The sequence below is a fragment of the Mixophyes fleayi genome, chromosome 2 (assembly GCF_038048845.1).
Source record: "Mixophyes fleayi isolate aMixFle1 chromosome 2, aMixFle1.hap1, whole genome shotgun sequence".
NCBI lineage: Eukaryota > Metazoa > Chordata > Amphibia > Anura > Limnodynastidae > Mixophyes > Mixophyes fleayi.
This window is the reverse complement of record NC_134403.1, coordinates 204280853-204299967: the sequence shown is the minus strand read 5'-3', so window position 1 is coordinate 204299967 and position 19115 is coordinate 204280853. Positions and strand designations below refer to the sequence as shown.

At 38.4% G+C, this 19115-nt stretch overlaps 1 protein-coding gene across 2 annotated transcripts in view; it reads left to right on the top strand.

The window, feature by feature from the left end:
- Positions 1–19115, top strand: part of MYOM3 (myomesin 3) — a 103692-nt gene that overhangs the window by 12792 nt on the left and 71785 nt on the right. For both annotated transcript variants that reach the window (XM_075195389.1, XM_075195388.1), the window contains exons 3-5: positions 1124–1204; positions 4833–4992; positions 7586–7743. In XM_075195389.1, the coding sequence (XP_075051490.1) occupies positions 1124–1204; positions 4833–4992; positions 7586–7743 (399 nt within the window). The remainder of the gene's footprint in view (positions 1–1123; positions 1205–4832; positions 4993–7585; positions 7744–19115) is intronic.

Below are 19115 nucleotides of genomic sequence, written 5' to 3'. Positions count from 1 at the left end.
GCCTTCACCTTTGGCTATTAGTGGCAGATCCCAAAAAGTTACCCAGCCTACAATTGGTGCACAACTACTGTTACGCGTCAAAGCCGAGCTGCAAGATAACAGTAAGGCATTAGAGGAGAATGTTTGCTCTGATTCACAAATGACAACAATCCCTGTAGAGAGTCCATCCAACAGTGGGATGTCTAATCGTGAGCATTCTGCTGATGTGTGCCTTAATAGCCCGAGTGTAGCCGGTGATACCCAAATTGAGGATGCCACTTTGGAATTAGAAGAGGATGAGGGGGAGATTTGTGTAGGCGACGAGGGCGCTAATGATGATGTTGATGATTATGATGCAGACAGATACCAAATTGCCTTTCTCAATTTCTATTTATATTCTAGATTATATAACGGCTGAATAGTTTTCTATTTTACTCCTAGTGGAGAGAGGATCTGATGCAGACAGATACCAAACTGCCTTTGTCAATTTCAATTTTTATTGTACAGTCTATAACGGCTGAATTTATTAGTATTTTAAACAAGTGGAGGGGGGCCTAGAGAGACAGAAACCAAACTGGCTTTCTCCATGTCAATTAATATTGTACAGTCTATAATGGCTGAATTTATTTTTTTTTTTTTAAAAAGTGGAGGGGGCCTATAGAGACAGAAAGCAAACTGTCTTTTTCCATTTCTTTACATATTTAAGTATAAGTGTAGGGTGTAATATACATCCAAAGACGATGGCTGCATTGCCAATATGCATAGATGGAGAGGAAGACAATCTGTTTTGTGTGTAGAATAAATGAAGGCCTACCAACAAAGAATTAAACTGTTTTTTTGGATGATTTATTACCTCAACAATTAGATTACTTATCTCTAAAACAGTTGGAGCACTAAATTGGGTTATTTTAGGCACAAAAACATGGATTTTCCAACCAAACAAAACCAAAACCAAAACCAAAACACGCAATGGCGGTTTTGCAAAACCAAAACCAAAACACGACGGTAATCCAGATCCAAAACCGAATCCAAAACCAAAACACAGGGGTCAGTGACCATCTCTAATTCTTAGTTTGTTTTTATGTTTTCCAATAGTAAAAGAGACACCCAATTAATGCTTTTCTTTATCTTTTGTATGTCTCAGTGAGGAAGAACTTGCTGATATTCCGGTTTCCTCCATAGACCTTTCAATAATCAGAGCTGAACAAACTTTGAGGTCCACATCGTAAGTATTCACTCTGCTACCTTTGTCATGTGCCAAAAATAAAGTAAATATTGTATCCTAGCCTGTTTTCAACCAGAAGATAATAGGTAATTCAGTCTCTTTATGAATAATATTTTCCGTTATGGTGCAATTCCATACATCTGATTGCAATAATGGTGATAGTTTGTGTTAAGTAAATATTCTTACTAATGCTTCTGAAATTCAACAAAATTGATGATCGTGTTGCTAAATTGCCAGTATTTTACAAGCCTGGCCAGTAATAATGGGACTTGATTCCAATTTTATTAATAGGGCAGATATATACAACAGACAGGAAGGCCTCTAGAAGTTTAGAACCTGAATGATCAAATAGTAGTACCACCATTTGCACAGCACTTATCTAGTGCTAGCGCTTTTGGACCACTTAAAACTTGGCTATGTACGCTAAGTATTCCCTACTGGTTTTTTTTTTTAAAAGGATGACACTAAATACCGTGCTAGAACAATCTAAACAATGGAACAAGCAGAACATTACAGTGACCTAGTGAAGATGAGCCCTAGGCAAATAAAATAAAACACAGGGGCTGATTAATTAAAGAACGTAAATGCTGATATGTGCCGTATTTTGCGTAAAAAGATATTTTGCGCATGCTCAGATAAGGCTATATACCAGTGAACGCCTGTGCATCCAATTCATCTTTGAGCACACAGAACACTTTCAACAGCCTATGATTTCATGAGCGGAACAGGGGAGGGAAGGGGCTAATGTACCGTACTACTGTAAGTGCGTGCCAAGGTCGAGAGCACGCACATCCATCCGAATCAAACTCCGGGCATTAATGTGCTTTTCTGCCGTATCACTTGCACCAGCTACAGGGAAGGTGTAGGTGCCAAGTGATAGTGATGATGTGTGCATATGTATGCTAGAACATGTGTTGGCAATCAAGAACAACTGTAAAAATGTGTGTTATACACTAGACATGCCTATTATATACAGTAGGCATTAATAATATCCTGATAAATCTATTTCATGTAAAAAAACACTTTTTTTTAAAATGTAATTTCAGTAATGACTATATTATTAACAGGTGGTAATGTATTTAATAATATTTTTGAATATGTGCATTCTGGTAGGACTTATATATATACATATAGTAGGTATTGTACAAAGTGTTTGTTTGTCTGCATACAGCAAGTTCCGCACAGGCAAAATGTACTTACACCAGTATTTAGCTAGAAACGTTTCTTGAGATCCTCTTCTTGATGAATATGGGTGTATCTGCTTGCATTTTCCATCGTTTTTTTTTTAAATTGCGTTCACTTTGCGCTCTTAATTAATCAGCCCAGGGATCCTGAAGTAGTGATTTTTCATCAAGAATAAAAGTTGATACGCACTATTTTTTTTAGCGCTTAAACAAAAATAGATAGATAGATAGATAGATAGATAGATAGATAGATAGATAGATAGACAGACAGACAGATAGATAGATAGATAGATAGATAGATAGATAGATAGATACAGTGGCGCACGCAGGGGGGTTTCTGAGTCTCCAGAACCTTCCCCCTGCGCTAACTAAGTGGCCGCTATAGCTGCATGCAGCTCTCGCGGGGGGGGGGGGGGGGGGGGTTGGGTCGGGGGGGAAACCCCCCTGAGATAGATAGACAGCCTTTTGGTCTTTATGTGTTAACTATACACTTGTGTATCATGTGTCATATGAATATTTAAAATATAGGATATATATGCCCTTTAAACCTTGTATCACACTGTCTTTATTATATATGTTGGATTACTAGACATTAAAATATATCAAACCCTATGTTTTAGGTAACTTGCACATGGACAGTTTATCATTCCCCCAACATAGGCTGGCTGCAGGTACAGAAAGGGATAATCAATTCCAATCAGTAATGGATTGCTTGTGCAAATGGGTTTCCTGTATAATTGTACTATAGAGACTGAATCTGAATAGATAAATAAGATGTCCTTATGTTTGCATTTAATATAACATGTCCATTAATTAATATGAATAATTATCTCTCTATATGCCTGCCACCAGCTTTTGGTTACCACAATAGAAACCTGATGTACAATGGGAGGATGAAAAACCAATTGTGTACACAGACCATAACTGATTAAAATAACAAACCTGAAGTAGTTGTTGTCCTGTCCAGAATGTTATTAGTTTCCTTGATGGAAGCAGTTATATGCCTAAATGTTCTGATTTAATAGGTGGATTCACATACAGTGGTCTGTGTGTAGATATAGCATACAAACTGGGTAGGGGTGAGGGATAAAGAATGAGTAAAAACATTAGTCATACATTTTTATTATTAAATGGGTTCCATCTAGAAGTGCAAAAAACTGCACTGACCCGTGTAATGGTATAATAGGCTTTAGGGGAGGCGACTATGATTTTAGTTTGTGGTAGGTTTTAAAAGGGGAAAAAAGGTTGGAAAACAATGAGAGAGTGAAAGAGGGATTAGGGTTGGCTGGGAGTTGTCCAATGCGCCATTAGGTGCAAACATTAAAATCCGTACTGTAGAAGTGGAGATGCTCGAAAGAAGGAGGAACATGGGGCCCATATTCTGAAGAAATTTGATTGTAATACTGGCAATGTGCTTCATTTTGTAAATATGCCATATTCTGTTTATTACTGAGGGCAGCAAGGGAGGATCTGAATTTTCCATTAGAAAGCAATTTGACATTTCGAGGCACTTATGATGTGTGCTCTAATATGCTTCCAGAATAGAGCATGGGAGGAGATAGTAAGGGAGCAAATATGGAAGGGATATTTGGAGACCTTACATATTAGAGAGTCTCTTTTAAAGAGGTGGAATCAGTGGTCAACCACCATTTCTCCTACTGCTTAGATTGTAAAACTATCAAATTTCACTTTTTCCATACTGCCACTTCTATATTTCCACTTCAACCAAAAAATGCAATCTCTAGGACAATCCCACCATATGTGGGACCGACTGCCCTCCCACACAATCTCCAACGCAGGCCAGAGGTGCCAGGGAACATTGCAGAAAGTCTTGTACAGACAAGGTACATTTTTTTTCCATAGACACATATTTCAATATGTTCATCCAGATAGCAGCCCACTCTTGTGGGTTCAGGATTTACCCAATTTCTCGCTTACACTTAAACTTATGTGGATGTTTGGGGTCTATATCATGGGTTGTTAGTAAACAGTGAATAGACTTTTAAGGATGATTTGTGTGAACCTAATGCCCATGTTGGTATGAAATCTTATTTGAGTCTCTGCAATGGTTGGACTAAAATGTAACGGAGCAATATCAAAGAGGAGAGAGCTCTTGCTTGAATTGGGGGGGGGGGGGCAACACCTAGGGCACACTGATTGCTGTAATTGATCCTGCATGGAGGCAATAACATCATTTTACTTTCATAATTCATATAGGAAAATTTTAATTTAGGTTATTATTGTCCTTTAAGCTTTTATGACAGGAAATCATATTTATGCAAAGTACAGTACTTAGACAAATTGTATTGTGTCATATACTGAGTAGTGTTACATGATACTCTGTGCCTTTGTGTTTTATTATAATTTTTGAAGTTAATTTAAATCCTTTTGTGGAGTGACAGTGGTTTGGAAAAGCTATAAAACAATACTAACTACTGCTGCAGGGATTACAGATTAAAATGGGACACCAGAGACTTGTCATTCGAGACCAGAGGGCAGAAAAAAGCCGGCTTCGCAAACGACTTGGAGAGGTTGGAAATCAAAGTGATTCAGGCCTGCAGAACATTACGTGTGAGAGTAGATCGGAAAGCCTTGTATAAAAAAGTAAGTAATCTCAAAGGTGTTTCTCCAGCTGATTGCATTATTTAAGAGTATGGATAGGGAGAGACTGATCTTTAGTATGTTTCTTAGTATGATGCTCCTCTCTTTATTGTGCTGTGTTAACTGAATATATTGCACTGTGGCAGTGATTCAAATAGGAAACAATCCAAAAATGTATAGAACAATGAGTGGAATATGCAAAAAGTATTTGAGATTGAAATAAAATCCACAAAATACATTGCTTTATCTGTCTATATTAGCAGGCGGTAGTATCAAATTGAATATCTGAAAATGTTGCTTTTTATGGTAAAAGCAACATGATTAATTATTCTCAAATATAATGAAGAGTTGGCAAGTGTCTTAACAAATACAGCTTTGCAGAATAGCAGTACAGGGCTAACCGTTTCTGGGCCCTAGCATAAACACCGGACTTTGTAATTCCACGCGGCTTTCAGCAGTCAATCTGTCCCCAGTAATGCACTGCTGTTTTATGGCAACTTGTTTTGCTCAGTCCATAGGGTGTGAAAGCCTCATCATAACAGATCACCTGCTCTCTGTGATATCAACAAAGCTGCTTTTAAAAGGGATCTGAATTAAGATCTAGATGTCTTCATTTAACAAGCTGTAAAAGCTCTTTTGCTGCAGTTTTATCCAGGCAAAACCATCCCAGAAAACTGGACATACATTTAATTGTTTACACTGGGCAGAAAGGAAAAGGGAGTTGTGGATGTCGCAACTGATGGATTAAAGCTTTGCTGTTAAGGATTGTATACTAGATACAAAGTCTGAAAGTCCACACATGTGATCACCTCAGCTGATCTGTACATGTCGATTTCCTAAGAATCATAATAAAACATGAATCTGTAGGTTAAACTGATTTATGCTTTTAGTGTGTCAAATTTTATCACACATTTATATTCCAAGATCTTCCTTTCTCTGAAATGTAAATGGCTCCCCTTAGTACCAGAACTTTCATGTCTATAGGGCCTATTTTTATTATTTTTATTTGATTAATTGTAGCAATAGCTATCATTTTTATTCACTGCAGCAATAAAAAAATGACATATTGCTAACATTTATTGGAAAGATATTGCAGAGCATTACTCTGCTGTCACGGGGATACTCGCCAGGAGTGGCGAAAATAACTTACCACTTTGCCAGAACAGGTGGTTCAAGTACAGTTGTGATACTTCATAAATGGGCTTGAGAGCATACTTATCAAGCATGGTGGAGCCTCCGTCTATCGCACTTAGTAGCAGCAGGGTTGGTGCCATACTTTGATAGGTAGGGCAATACAATATCTAGCCATATTGGTGGCACTCCAGTGCAATTTACAGGTGAGCTCGAACACTCCCTCTCCCAGTTCTAAATCTATAAATTTGTCCGCATATTTTAAATTTGGTGAAAACTTTTAAAAATGCAACATGGTTTTTGCCAAGGTACAAAATTGCACCTTACAGATAGATTTATTTATTCTCTAAGAGGCCCATATAACATTTTTTTGCAATAATAAATACTTTCTATTGCCGCTTATTGCAGTGATGGAAAATCTTTCATAGCAGCAATTTATCAATAAAAGTTCTCTGGGGCAGCTTAATGATATCGGCTGGAAGTAGAAGGAGGACTTGGGCTTCAAGTGTTACTTTCAAGGGAAATAAAGAATAAAAAATGGACTTTAAAATATAAAAGAATATTTTTTAAAATAATTAAACAATAAAATTAAAATGCTGTTAAAAATAATAAAGGATTTATTGAAATTCTCCCAGGGGTTGCACATAGGGAGATAAGTATGATATCTTTCTATATTCCCCTTGTATCCTCCTCTATTTCTATCATGAGATTGTGATAGGATGACTGCAGCAGTGCATGTACTGCCGCAATCCTTCTTAAATTGTCTTCTCCATGCTTGGTATGGGTAAGCTTTCGTAGGGAGAAACATGATACTCGGCGGCAACCCTTTCATCTATTGGTAGCTCAGTAATAAATAGACCACTTATTAAGGTCCTTAGTTCCCAATGTTAGGTGCATAACATCAGACGTTGCACAAGTGAAGGCACCCGGGATTTCATAATCTCGTATGTTGGGAGTCAGCGTTCAATCTGTACTTTTGTTGTGAGGGGGTCGCTGACATCTGCTGACATGACAATTATATATGTTATGTTAATATGCTATATTAACAGCGCTATTAAAGCCCCAATTAAATGTATATATCATTTTCTGTGTATCCAGTCAGCCATTAAAATTCATAGCCTTCATGCAACTCTTGGTTCTTGATTTTCCTTAAGAGGACACAAGTGCACCCTTTGGATTATAATAATCCCCCGATTGGCTCCCCAAATATCTGGTGTCTAGACTCAATATAATCTATCTGTACATTAGTACGAATTTAGTGATTTATGGTGTTGTAGCTGTGTTTAGTAAGCTGTGTTTTATGTTGGTTTCTCTGAAAAAAACTGTTAAGCTGCGTGTCTACAAACCTGTTTAGTAAAGCTTCTGTTTACACTATCCGCTAATGTTTTTCCTTTTCTGTTGGGATATATGTATTTTGCCGTATAGCAATGTTTGATATTACAGTGTGATTGTTAATTATGTGTAGGCTGAAGAAAAATCCAGACGGAACAAAGAGTTCAGGGAGCTCTGTGCGAGACGTGCACCTATGTTTTGGATACCACTCAGAGCACATTGTGTATGGGAGAGGATGTCTGTCACACTGGCCTGTACTGTATTGGGAACACCAAAGCCAGCCATACAGTGGTAAGAAAGCATTCTATGTATTCTAACTAGTGCATTAATATCATGTTAACCAGAACCTATTTGCTCTATTTACTGACTTGAAAAATGTATCCTTTATACATTCTTGTCTACTCTCCCGGAATTTCAGAAAGGGTCCCGAATTATGGGGATTCCTCCTGGACACCCAGAAGAGTAGGCATCCTCCCTGGTGTTGGTGGAGATGGAGTTTAATGACACTATTTGCATCATCAAGCCAACGTGCTATGCAATGCCGTGAATTTTGGCACTTAATAGCAGGAGGTAGGGTCATGGTGACGCGATCTTGCGTTCGTCATCTGATCTCACCTAAAAGTGGGTAGCCAACCAGTAAAATGTGGATACAATAAAACTTTCTACAGAAAGTGAGAGAAAAAACTATATTTTAAATTATACTTTTATTGGATAATTGGGCATATTTGTTAATTATGACCTTTTTTCAAACACAAGTACCTCTTCATTTTAATTTATCATATAATCATTTTCCTTTTTTTCAAAATCCAAAACACTTAGGTACTGAAACAACTTAGTAACACACAAATAAGTATTTAATCTTGGCACACATTTACTAATATCCACAAACTGGTCCGATATTTCTGTGTGTGTTTCTGCATCACTAACAACAACAATGAGGTGTTAGATACTTGCACACACAGGCTGACAGCTGTCATCTGTGGACTTGCACTAACTTTGTATGTGAAACTGCACCTCCATGGTAAGATCAGCCTGAGTGGCCATCGTACTCATACATACCAATCACATCACTTGGCAAATGTCTTGGAGTCAAATACAATTAGATATGAGACCAAAGCAGTCACTAGATAATATGGCACCCAGGGCGAAGCGTTAAATATGTGTATTTATTTTTTTATTTTGCCATTTTTATCTGGTGAAATGACTTTAAAATAGTTTATAAATAATTTTAATTACATTTTAATTGATTTTATTACAGTATCTTGCAAGAAAAGAGAAAACAGTCTGCACTTTCACTAATCTTTTATTGGGTGCCTCTCAATGTGAGCACCAATACTTACAACACTCAACTCACTTTAGGAGATTAGGCTAGTGACATCCTGCTCTGACTTCACATTCCATCACTGTTAAGATTTCCATCTCAATCTCTGAAACTGCACTAGTTCCTATGTCTCCATTGCAACATCTCTCCTTGGCACAAACACACCGTTTCTGAACTCCACTGCATTCAACTTGGTACCCCCAAACATCACCAACCATGAACTCATAGCAAAACTGGATAGGGGGAACAAATGAGTTATAATGATTAATGAACCACTGAACCTAATTTCATCCACCAGGCATACAAGTCCTACCCTTGGCATCTGTGAAACTTACATCCTGCCCAATTGTGTTAATTAAACTGTTCAAATTAACTTTATAAACAATGCAGCCTTTACGTCTGAATTTTCAGACCATGTAAGAAGTACAGTTTAAAGTCTACTTTAATTAAATATTGGAAGCTTTGCATGTAAAAGATGACATATTTGAGGAAAACTTTTTTTAGCCATAAATGTTGAATAACAAACATAAAACCATTAACCCAAAAAAGTACCTTTATATACAATGCATGCCATACTACACACCCTTTTCTCAGTTTCTTGATCAGCTAAGATTGGTTGAAACCGGCAATGCTAAAAACACTCTCTTCTTCTGGCTGCCACCTGCATTCCAGCAATGGTGGAAGTGCAAAGGGGGATTGCTAAAGTGTTACATGGGGCTAACTAGCAGAGAATGTAGAAAGGTGTTCTTAAATGTCAGTGTGCCTCAAAGCTAGAATTAATTTATAAGCATACCTTGAGCACCAAAAAGTTGAAAAGCTTAAACATTTGTCAGAATAACTTCCACAGTGTTGTTTCATATTATAGTGTATGAGAGTGCATAATTTTGTACATTGTAGATGTTGTGCTACATTCTGTCCACGTAGAGATTAAGTGAAACTTGCAATTTTACCAATATGAAAATAGAATTATATTAAGGGCCAATAATATTTGATTGCTAACATGACCAATAATTATTTTGATGGTGTAACATTTATTATTTCATATGCACCATTTATATTATTTAATATTATTATTATTATTATTATTATTATTATTATTATTATTATTATTATTATGAGGTCTGCAGCACCGTACTGAGGGAAAACAAAATGACAGTGCATGGTATAACAGTACAGACTGAAACCTGTGCCCATTAGCGTGGGCGCAGCTAAAAGTTTTCGAACCACAGAAAGAGGTGCAAATACATTGGAGGGGTGAAGAAAATGGGCAGAGAGACCAAGGAGGAGGTGCACAGTGTAGCTGGTTAGCAAAAGTTATAGGTAATGAGAACAGGAGGGAAGAGGGCCCTGCTCACTAGAGCTTATGGACACAGGTGGCACTACAAGTACCAGAATGCACATGTGTGCAAGTACATGCTGACACTCGCAGTGCTATATAATAAGTGTTATTCCCCATAATTATTGCCCCTGTTAGCAATCAAAAGTCATTGCCCCTTAATATATTTATATATTAATATTGCCCTCATAATATACTAAAATAATATTGCCCCCTTAATATAATGAACAATAACAATTGCCCCCATAATTTAATTATAAATTAATTTGTCCCATAAACATTAAATAATGATTGTAGCAATAATTCATAAGTAAGTGGTGCCTCTTCTTATGTTATGAATGACAAGATAGCTCTAACAGCAGTAACAGATTGAGCTAACTAGCCTATCAGAAACAGGCATTTAAATAGGCTCCTTTTTCTGGCAGCTTCGATTAAACTGTCAGCAGTGTTTTTAAACTACCACACATCACTGGTGGTTTCACATTGAACCCTCAAACCACCTTATACTAAATACAGCAGTTTGGAGCACTAAAACATTGTGAATTGATGGCGATGTGCGGCGGATTGTAACCACTAAAGAAAGCTCTGTTTGACACATTTACCCCCAGGTCACCTAACAATTATAGTCAGTCTTTGGGAAAACAATCAAATTGTAAGTTGTCCATCTTTCCTGCCAGTGCTGGATATATAACTAGTATGTAAGTTTATATTCTGTATTTTTCTCCTTTTATTTTATAATTCTTTTTGCTCTGTGTTATATGTCATCTTTATTAATTGTTTTATATTTTGTAAGCCTTGTGGTCTGTTTAGAAGAGAAATATGTAAAAAGTACAACAGTTGCATTGCTTTCAATTTGACTGTTTACATATTAGTCATTTAGCCCTATTTGGGGCTCATTTCTTTTTCAAATTGCATATTGACAGCAGGACAGCCCAAGCATTGAATAGCCAGCTTGATCAGCAACAGACACATTTCACATTTGTATACCCAGTAATGGAAAGGATTATTTGCATGGCTACAATAAAGTGGCTTATTATTTTTTATATATATATATATATATATATATATATATATATATATATATATATATATACTGTAAATATTATTATTGTTGTATGCATACTCTTCAGTGCTGGGAAAACACAACAAGCATAAAACAAGGACATACAAGGTAGACAAATTAAATAAACACATAAAACAAAAGGTACGGATGGCCCTGTTTATGACTGAGCTTAGAACCTAGTGTGAAGAGTGCACGGCTAAGACAAGAAAAGTCATTGTATACAAGTATGGATTCTTTACTTGGCAGTAAGGTAGATTATAATAGAGAGTTGAGGTTTCAAAGAGTATTTAAAGATGTGAAGGCTGTGGTAGAGTCTGAACAGGTGTGTATGGAATTCCATTAGTGGTTAGCAACACTGGAGAAGTCATGTAGGCTGGAGTGAGCGGTGGTCATCAGAGATGAGGTGAGGAGCAGATCAGAGATAGATGTGTGGATGAGAGTATTCCCAGGTGAGGTTTGAGATGCATTAAAGGGTCATGTTTTTTTGAGCAGGTGGGGTGAAGATTGTAAAGAAGCGTCGGGAATTAGAACACTGGGAGGATATTGGAGAAGTGAAACATTTTAGCTTGGCAAGTAAAAAATCAGTAAGATGAAGGTATAAATGTATAGTGAAAAAAGTCGGCATTGAAGTGAGAATTTTTCCAGGGTGCTCAGCAGTGCAGGTGCATTTATGAAGGTAACAGGTGTGTTTGGTGTACCAGGGTTGAGATTTGGATCCCTGGAGATTGTATTTGGTAGTTGGAGTTGCATTGTCTAAGGCTGAAGTGAGCATATTGTTGTAGACAGAGGCAGCCAGATCAGGGCAGGACAGGGTAATTATTGGAGAAAGGAGTATATTTAGTGAAGATAAGATATGGATCAGGTCAAGGGTATGTAAGTGTCACCCTGTGTGAATGAGTGCATAGTGTGGATGCGGTAAGATGAGGCTGAAGGAAATGAGGTTGTGGTCTGAGATTGGCAAGGCCAAGTTGAAGAAACTAGACACAAAGCAGAAGCAGGAGAAGACAAGATCATGGGAGTGTCCACCACAATGGGTAGAATAGAGTCAATTTTGAGAGACCAAAGGAGTAAGTAGTGTGGTTACTGGGGTAATGTTTTGCCCTGTTAGACATGCCAGCTGACTGGTATGCCCGTAGCGCAGCCCAATGTGTTGTCCCTGGCCTTCCCTATGCTTCAAATTGTGTCAAATAAATCAAATAAACCATCTAGACAAATCCTATACCTCATCAGCATATTTATCTCAGTAATGTTGATGTGCAATCCCGGCTGCTGAGCTATGCTCATCACTCTTCTGCCCACGTGGTAGGGACTGAGCTAAATGTTCTGCTTTTGTTGGGCCCACAAAGAAAGCACAGTCTGCAAAAACTTCAATTTCCAACATAGGCACAATCCTGGACCAGTCTGGCAGGACTATTGCTGACAAGGAGTCAGGACCAGTCTGACTTTTTGTCATCACTGTGCTAAAGAGAGAACCCCCATCTTCCTGCATCTGCTTTTTTTTCTTTTTACAAACCTCCTTCTTCCTCATAGTGGTGTGTCTTCAAATGGGCAATCCCTTGGCCCGCAACCCCACATTGTCTTGGGTTTCCACTTATAAATGGCTACTTGTGAACTTCCACCTAATCTTTAGCTTATTTGTAGGCACCTTGTGGTGTGTGGCTCCAGCACGTCTGCTAAGTCAAGATGTGACTACCAGCATAAAGATGCAATGGTCATTAGCAAAATGTGCAACTGCATCTGCCAATATTTAAGAATTATACAATGGATATAAAATTCATACATACATGGTTAACACAACGCAATCCAAATAATGTGAAACACAGTTTGGATTAGAAGAATTGTCCATCCCTATCTCATCACAGAAGCAAATAAAACATTGCTAATTTGTGTTTGAAGTGAGGATGCAATAAGGTAATTATCTGTTTTTTTCATTGACTTTACACTTCTCGAGCACTACAGCATAGAGTCATCCATTGCCTCTATTTCATCACTATCTGGAGAAACAGCAATATTATCATCAGTAGCCCTATTGCCTTTGGTAGGCTCTTTGAAAGGTGTAACCAGCAGTCCTCCAAGACTTGCAATTGCTTAGGAAGGAAGTATGCACCAATCTGACAGATGGATGACCTGTTGTACATAGGAACTGCAAAAGTCTATAAAAAATACAATTCTACCTGGTGGGGTCTTCTATTTTCAACTTTCAACTTTCCTTATTCAGTATTTTTTTTTCTAACTTGCAGTGTATGCAGCATGTTCTGGAATATGTAGTATCGATGAACGTGAGAGCAGACGTTATGTATCAGACCGGATAACACCGGATCTGATTCATTAAGGAAAGGAAAGCCGAAAAAAGAGTAACTTTGCACCTTGGCAAAACCATGTTGCTTTGGAGGGGATGTACAATTACAATGTGATGGCAGATTTATAGTTAGGGTAGGGCATGTCCTAGATCAACTTTAAATGTCAGTGTAAATATAAAGCTGTCAAGTAATTGTGTGATACATGAAAAAACAGCCAGTATTTAACTTACGTGCAAGTAATAAATAAATTTGCACCCCTTGCATTGTAACTTGGTTTGTCCAGGAGAAGATTTTCTCCTTTTTTTACCTTTCTTTCCTTAATGAATCAGTCCCAAAATCTCTTGCACATCTTGGCACTTTGATAACAATTGAGTTGCAATATAATTGAGGACATGAGCAATGCAGACATGTGAGTGATTTAAGCTTGATGCAATGCAACCACTATATGTTTTTCCCATTGTCCTCTGTTACATAGCCAATGTGCAGTGCTCTGAGACTTAGCATATTGTTGTGCATAATCAAATGTTGCTACAGCTACTGCTGGCTTTATGCTGCTGCAAATGAATGTCACTTGTCACGCTTTGTCACCTCAGGGCACATTCATGTAGCTTGTTGTTACCCAGTTGGTAGTTACTGTCATAAAGTGACCACCATTATGCCCGCTACATTACATAACAGTTGATAAGTGTATTGTATAGTTGATGGAGAAGAACACTCCCTGGCCAACAAGATTAACGATTTCTCTGTAATGTTGTCAAAGGGTTTTTAGGAAAATAATGTCCTCTGGGAATTCTACCATCTAGACTCCACCCACTCCACCAGCTCTTGGAATGAGGATTTCTGAGGATTTCACAAATCGATAGGGCACCTGTCCCTAGTCTAAACTTTTGACTAATTTTCCATTCACAATTCCCCAAAAGGTCCTCTTTATGTGAGCACTGAAGCTCTTTCTTTCTCTCTCAAGATACTAAAGATTGGCTAGTAAAACTGTGTAGCGTGTTCACACCAGAACATAGACTTTGATGTTTTTCACCATATGCAGTAATATCCAGTTAGCAGTGGGAGCAACTACTCTTACTCTGTTGCTGTGACAATTTATTTTTCTACAAATGTTTTATTTTTGCATTTTCCCCATGGGTTTTATAATGGTGTATTAGGTCCAATCAAAGGCATATTGTGCCAAAGTGAGTACCAATTTCATCCGTTCCAACCAGTTGACCAAAGCGGCAACACTGTCATTTGAAACTATCATTTTTATCAATATAAAAAGACTATACAAAACAGTTTGCAATTGTATGAAGATCAAAATTTGATAGAGGACTGCATGATGGTATTGCAAGGTTTTCTTGGAGCGACTTTGGTGTGGGTGGCGGTGTTTGTGGTACCAGTGTTCTGGTTCCATGTGATGAGGATAGTGAGCAAGGTTGAGGGGAACACTGTGCTCCTGTATTTGATGTTGACGTTGCAGAAGTGGCAAAGTCCAACCTGTCCATGGCATCTACACAAGGTGACACACTTCTTAGCATGCGCCTTTGAACAGATTACTTGATTGAACAGACTATTGATTTGAAAGAACTTAGATTCTGTGAATCAAACTCTTGTTTTATTTGCTGTTTAAATAGTGCAGATGTTGTTTCAAGAACATTACTTGCGACTACAATATATAAGATATTTAACCCCTATTACCTAACTATGACATATTGTAACTGATTCATCAAGGAACCCACTCTGAGAGCAACCCGCATTTAGTATTATACGTATTTAGGCTTTGCGTACTCCCGAATTCTTAAAGACACAGATCTCAAGATACATGTGCTTTTGAATTCGGTTGCAGGTCTACTGTGCTCTACTAAGGAAGATGCTGCAGTGGATAATAGATTTGTAAAAGTACACACCGGAAAATAAACTATTGAAATAATGTCACCAGGTAATAATATATGCATTAATGATAAAACAGTAAAAAAAGGATTTGTTAAATATTTTGCTTCTATTAAATACATTTATTATGCTGATCTTAATGTCTGCTGAGCATAAATACATTTTTACAGTTGCTCCTGACTGTAAACACATTATAGCATGCATACGAGACTGTCAACACTACTGATCAGGACTTAGACTAGCCCTTTAGCTGAAGCAAGAGATACAGCATAAAAACAAGTAACTTCTTACTTCTTACTTCAAAACGCCCCTTCCAGGCCAAGTTCACTCCCAAAATCGTAGACTGTAATAAGTGTCCTTTGCATACGAACACAGAGTGGGCTGTGTTCGTGGATGTTTCTCTCATGTTATAGCAGTGTATGCAAATCAACAGTTACATTATTTATAATTATTATGGTTAAATCAATGAGACAATTGTGCAATGAAATCTGGTGACACCGCATAGGGACCCCCCACCCACATGAGAACAGGAAGGTCATCAGCAATGACTGAGTTCAATGTCCTGATTTTTTATCAAATGCTGATATTATTGGTGCCTCTGACTTTGTGTCAGTGTCCACAGGGTGATGACACAAAGGCATTCTAACCTTATGATTTTCAGAAACAGGTTTCCTCTTCAATCTTTTCAGTGCAAACTTGTGTGGCTCATTTCAGCATTACTATTCTCCTCATTTCTTTCATCAATGCTAGATTTCTCCTACAACTGCTGATATCAAAATCAATTGTGTGCATTTCAACTGCTAGATAGCTGGGCTGCAGCTCTACCTACTATGCTGTCCTGAACTGGCACAATACTAAATTGCAGTACACTGTGCAAATGATACTGCAGACATGGTTTGTCTGAGGATAAATAAGGAGTCATATCACCAGCAACTTGCAACCGACCAGGGATACCCAATTATAAATTTGTGAAAGACTATTACTTAATCCAACAGGACAAAGCAATTGTCATGCTAGCCGTGATACTAAGACCCACCTACTGGTATGGACACTGCTAGTCTAGGAGGCACGGAATCTAAACGTGCCTCTGGTCTTCGCCAGGGACCCCCGCAAGGGAGTTTGGAATTCATAGCAGAGACACGTAGGTTTACGCCCCTCCAAGGTAGCCACCAGAGAGGTAGAGGGGGTTGGCGAGGTCCTACAATCCAGAACTGTGCAGGCAGATAACCAAAGGAACAGGCAAAGACAGAGTCAGGGAATTCAGAGGTCAAACAGGAGATCCAAAATATGCCAGAAGGAGAATTGAAATACAGAGTGAGGAACATAGACAGAAGCACTGGACCATAAGCGCTTGATTCTCTGGCACCCTAATGGCCAGCACAGGAAGGTGAATGTGCAGGGATGGCGCCTGACAGCAATTTTCACAATGATCAATAGGCATTCTGCCGAAAAATTGAACATCCACTACTAGTAGTAATATTAATTCTGGTAAAAATACACCAAATCAACATCAATTCAATGGTTTGCTGTCTAGCCCCTTCCTATCCCTACTCCCAGCCTTTGTCCAAGCGTTATTTATAGACTATACATTTTGCGAAATGTGAATTTACAAACACGATTTGTAAAGGTATTCTGCAGAATGGTGAAACAAAGGTGAAACTTGATGATTGTATGCTTTACCTTTCTTATATATTATTCCATTAGGCTAAAGTAGTAGTTATTTTTAGGAACAATTTGAAAATGTAAGCAACATGACACACTTCACAGGTTAGAAATAAAAAACATTGCAGAACTAATAAACACATACACAAATATGTGCGGCCTTTACGTATCTTATTGTGATAGAATTAAGGTGTGTTTCAATGTTACAAAATGAGGTTCCTAAAGGCGACAGGTGATCTTTCTAGCAAATTCCTCTAGAGAACCCGTTTAACATGTCACTCTACAAAAATTGTCAATAAGTAAAGTCTATATATGCTGTGAGCAATGAGTAAACATAAAGAGAAAATAAATATGCTAAATATATGTAATACCAAATACCAAGTACACCAGGCAAATGTAAACAGCACTGAACAAGGTTTTGGGGACAGTACAGTCTTACAACTTGCTGGTATACGCTGACCTTGGCACTCTACACTTTAATGTATATCCTCAAGTCAGTCCTGTTGGTCACGACTTTCCCTGAGCTTCTTTTCATACACCCCACCTCCTCCTTATCGACATAAAGTTTATTGGCATCATCATCCCCATTTACCATTTACATATAAGAATAAATACTCACATTCTACTAGCTGAAGTACCTAGTGTTAACCGGATGTAAATATTCAAGTTATTCAGTTATCAATGAGTTGGATGTAACTGTCAACCTTTTAAAAATAATTACCAGCTTAGCTACTCTTCCAACACACCCATGAGGTGGCTGCCCAGTATCGTTTTTGTTTTTATAATAAATGTTATCCAAATCCATTCAGTGGAAGGCCCAGAACAGGCTCCCTGGGTCAAAGTTCTGCCCAGTGTACACCAGTGGAAGATACGACTGGGACCCTAACTCCCCTTAAACACAGCCAGGATCCAACTGGACCACCTTACGTTGGTTTCATCTATTGTTTATACCTTTGGTGTTGTGAAAGGAGTCAGCGGTGTTAGGTGGATGTGAAGCCACAAACGCTTTTAACTTAAACAGGTTGCTGTTTATTGAACTTGGTAACAGCAGAATTGATGCAGGTACTCACAGTTGGTATATGCAATAGTAGCAGCAGGCAATACAGTCTTATGCAGTATGTATCCTTATACACTCTTTGTATGCAGAAGCAGGTTGTTATAATGCACTCCCTATATCTCTGCACGTTTGTGCAGGATTCTTGTGACAGAATTTCCTATACTATTAAGGGAGCTTCCGCTCACAGTATTATAGGATTTTAGGGCTTTTATTATATGCAAGGCGCAGCTACTAGTATTGTGTTTTGCTCTGTGCCAGGTACTAATGGAAGTGCTGCTCAAAATGTCGAACTCCAGTTTCAGGGGTCCACGCATGCGCAGTAGCGCATTTTGGTTGCAAGGCATCCTGCCCCACTTCCTGTCCACTAGACCACCAGGAAGACTGCAGGCAGCGATAGGAGACGGAGCGTAGCTCTCCTATTCTAACATCATCCTAATCTGTGATAAGAAGTTTCCTGGCCATGGATGCAAATTTTTGATGTTTTGATCCCCGAGCCACTTAGTTATCAGTTTTGCTTTATGGAAAGGTGCTCCATCGTGCTGGAAATGGCATTGTTCAACACCAAACTCTTCTTGATTGTTTGGGAGAAGTTGCTGTGGGAGATTGTTTTGGTACCATTCTTTATTCATGGCTGTGTTCTTAGGCAAAATTGTGATTGAGCCCACTAGCTTGGCTGAAAAGCAACCCCACACATGAATGGTCTCAGGATGCTTTACTGTTTGCATGACACAGGACTGATGGTAGCACTCACCTTTCCTTCTCTGGACAAGCGTTTTTTCAGATGCCCCAAACAATTCTGAAAAGGGATACATCAGAAAAAATGACTTTACCCCAGTCCTCAGCAGTCCAATTCCTGTACCTTTTGCAGAATATCAGTCTGTCCCTTATGTTTTACCTGGAGAAAAGTAGCTTCTTTGCTGGCCTTCTTGACACCAGGCCATCCTCCAAAAGTCTTTGCCTCACTGTGCCTGCAGATGCACTTACACCTGCTGGCTGCCATTCCTGAGCAAGCTCTTCACTGGTGGTTCCCCGATCCCGCTTTAGGA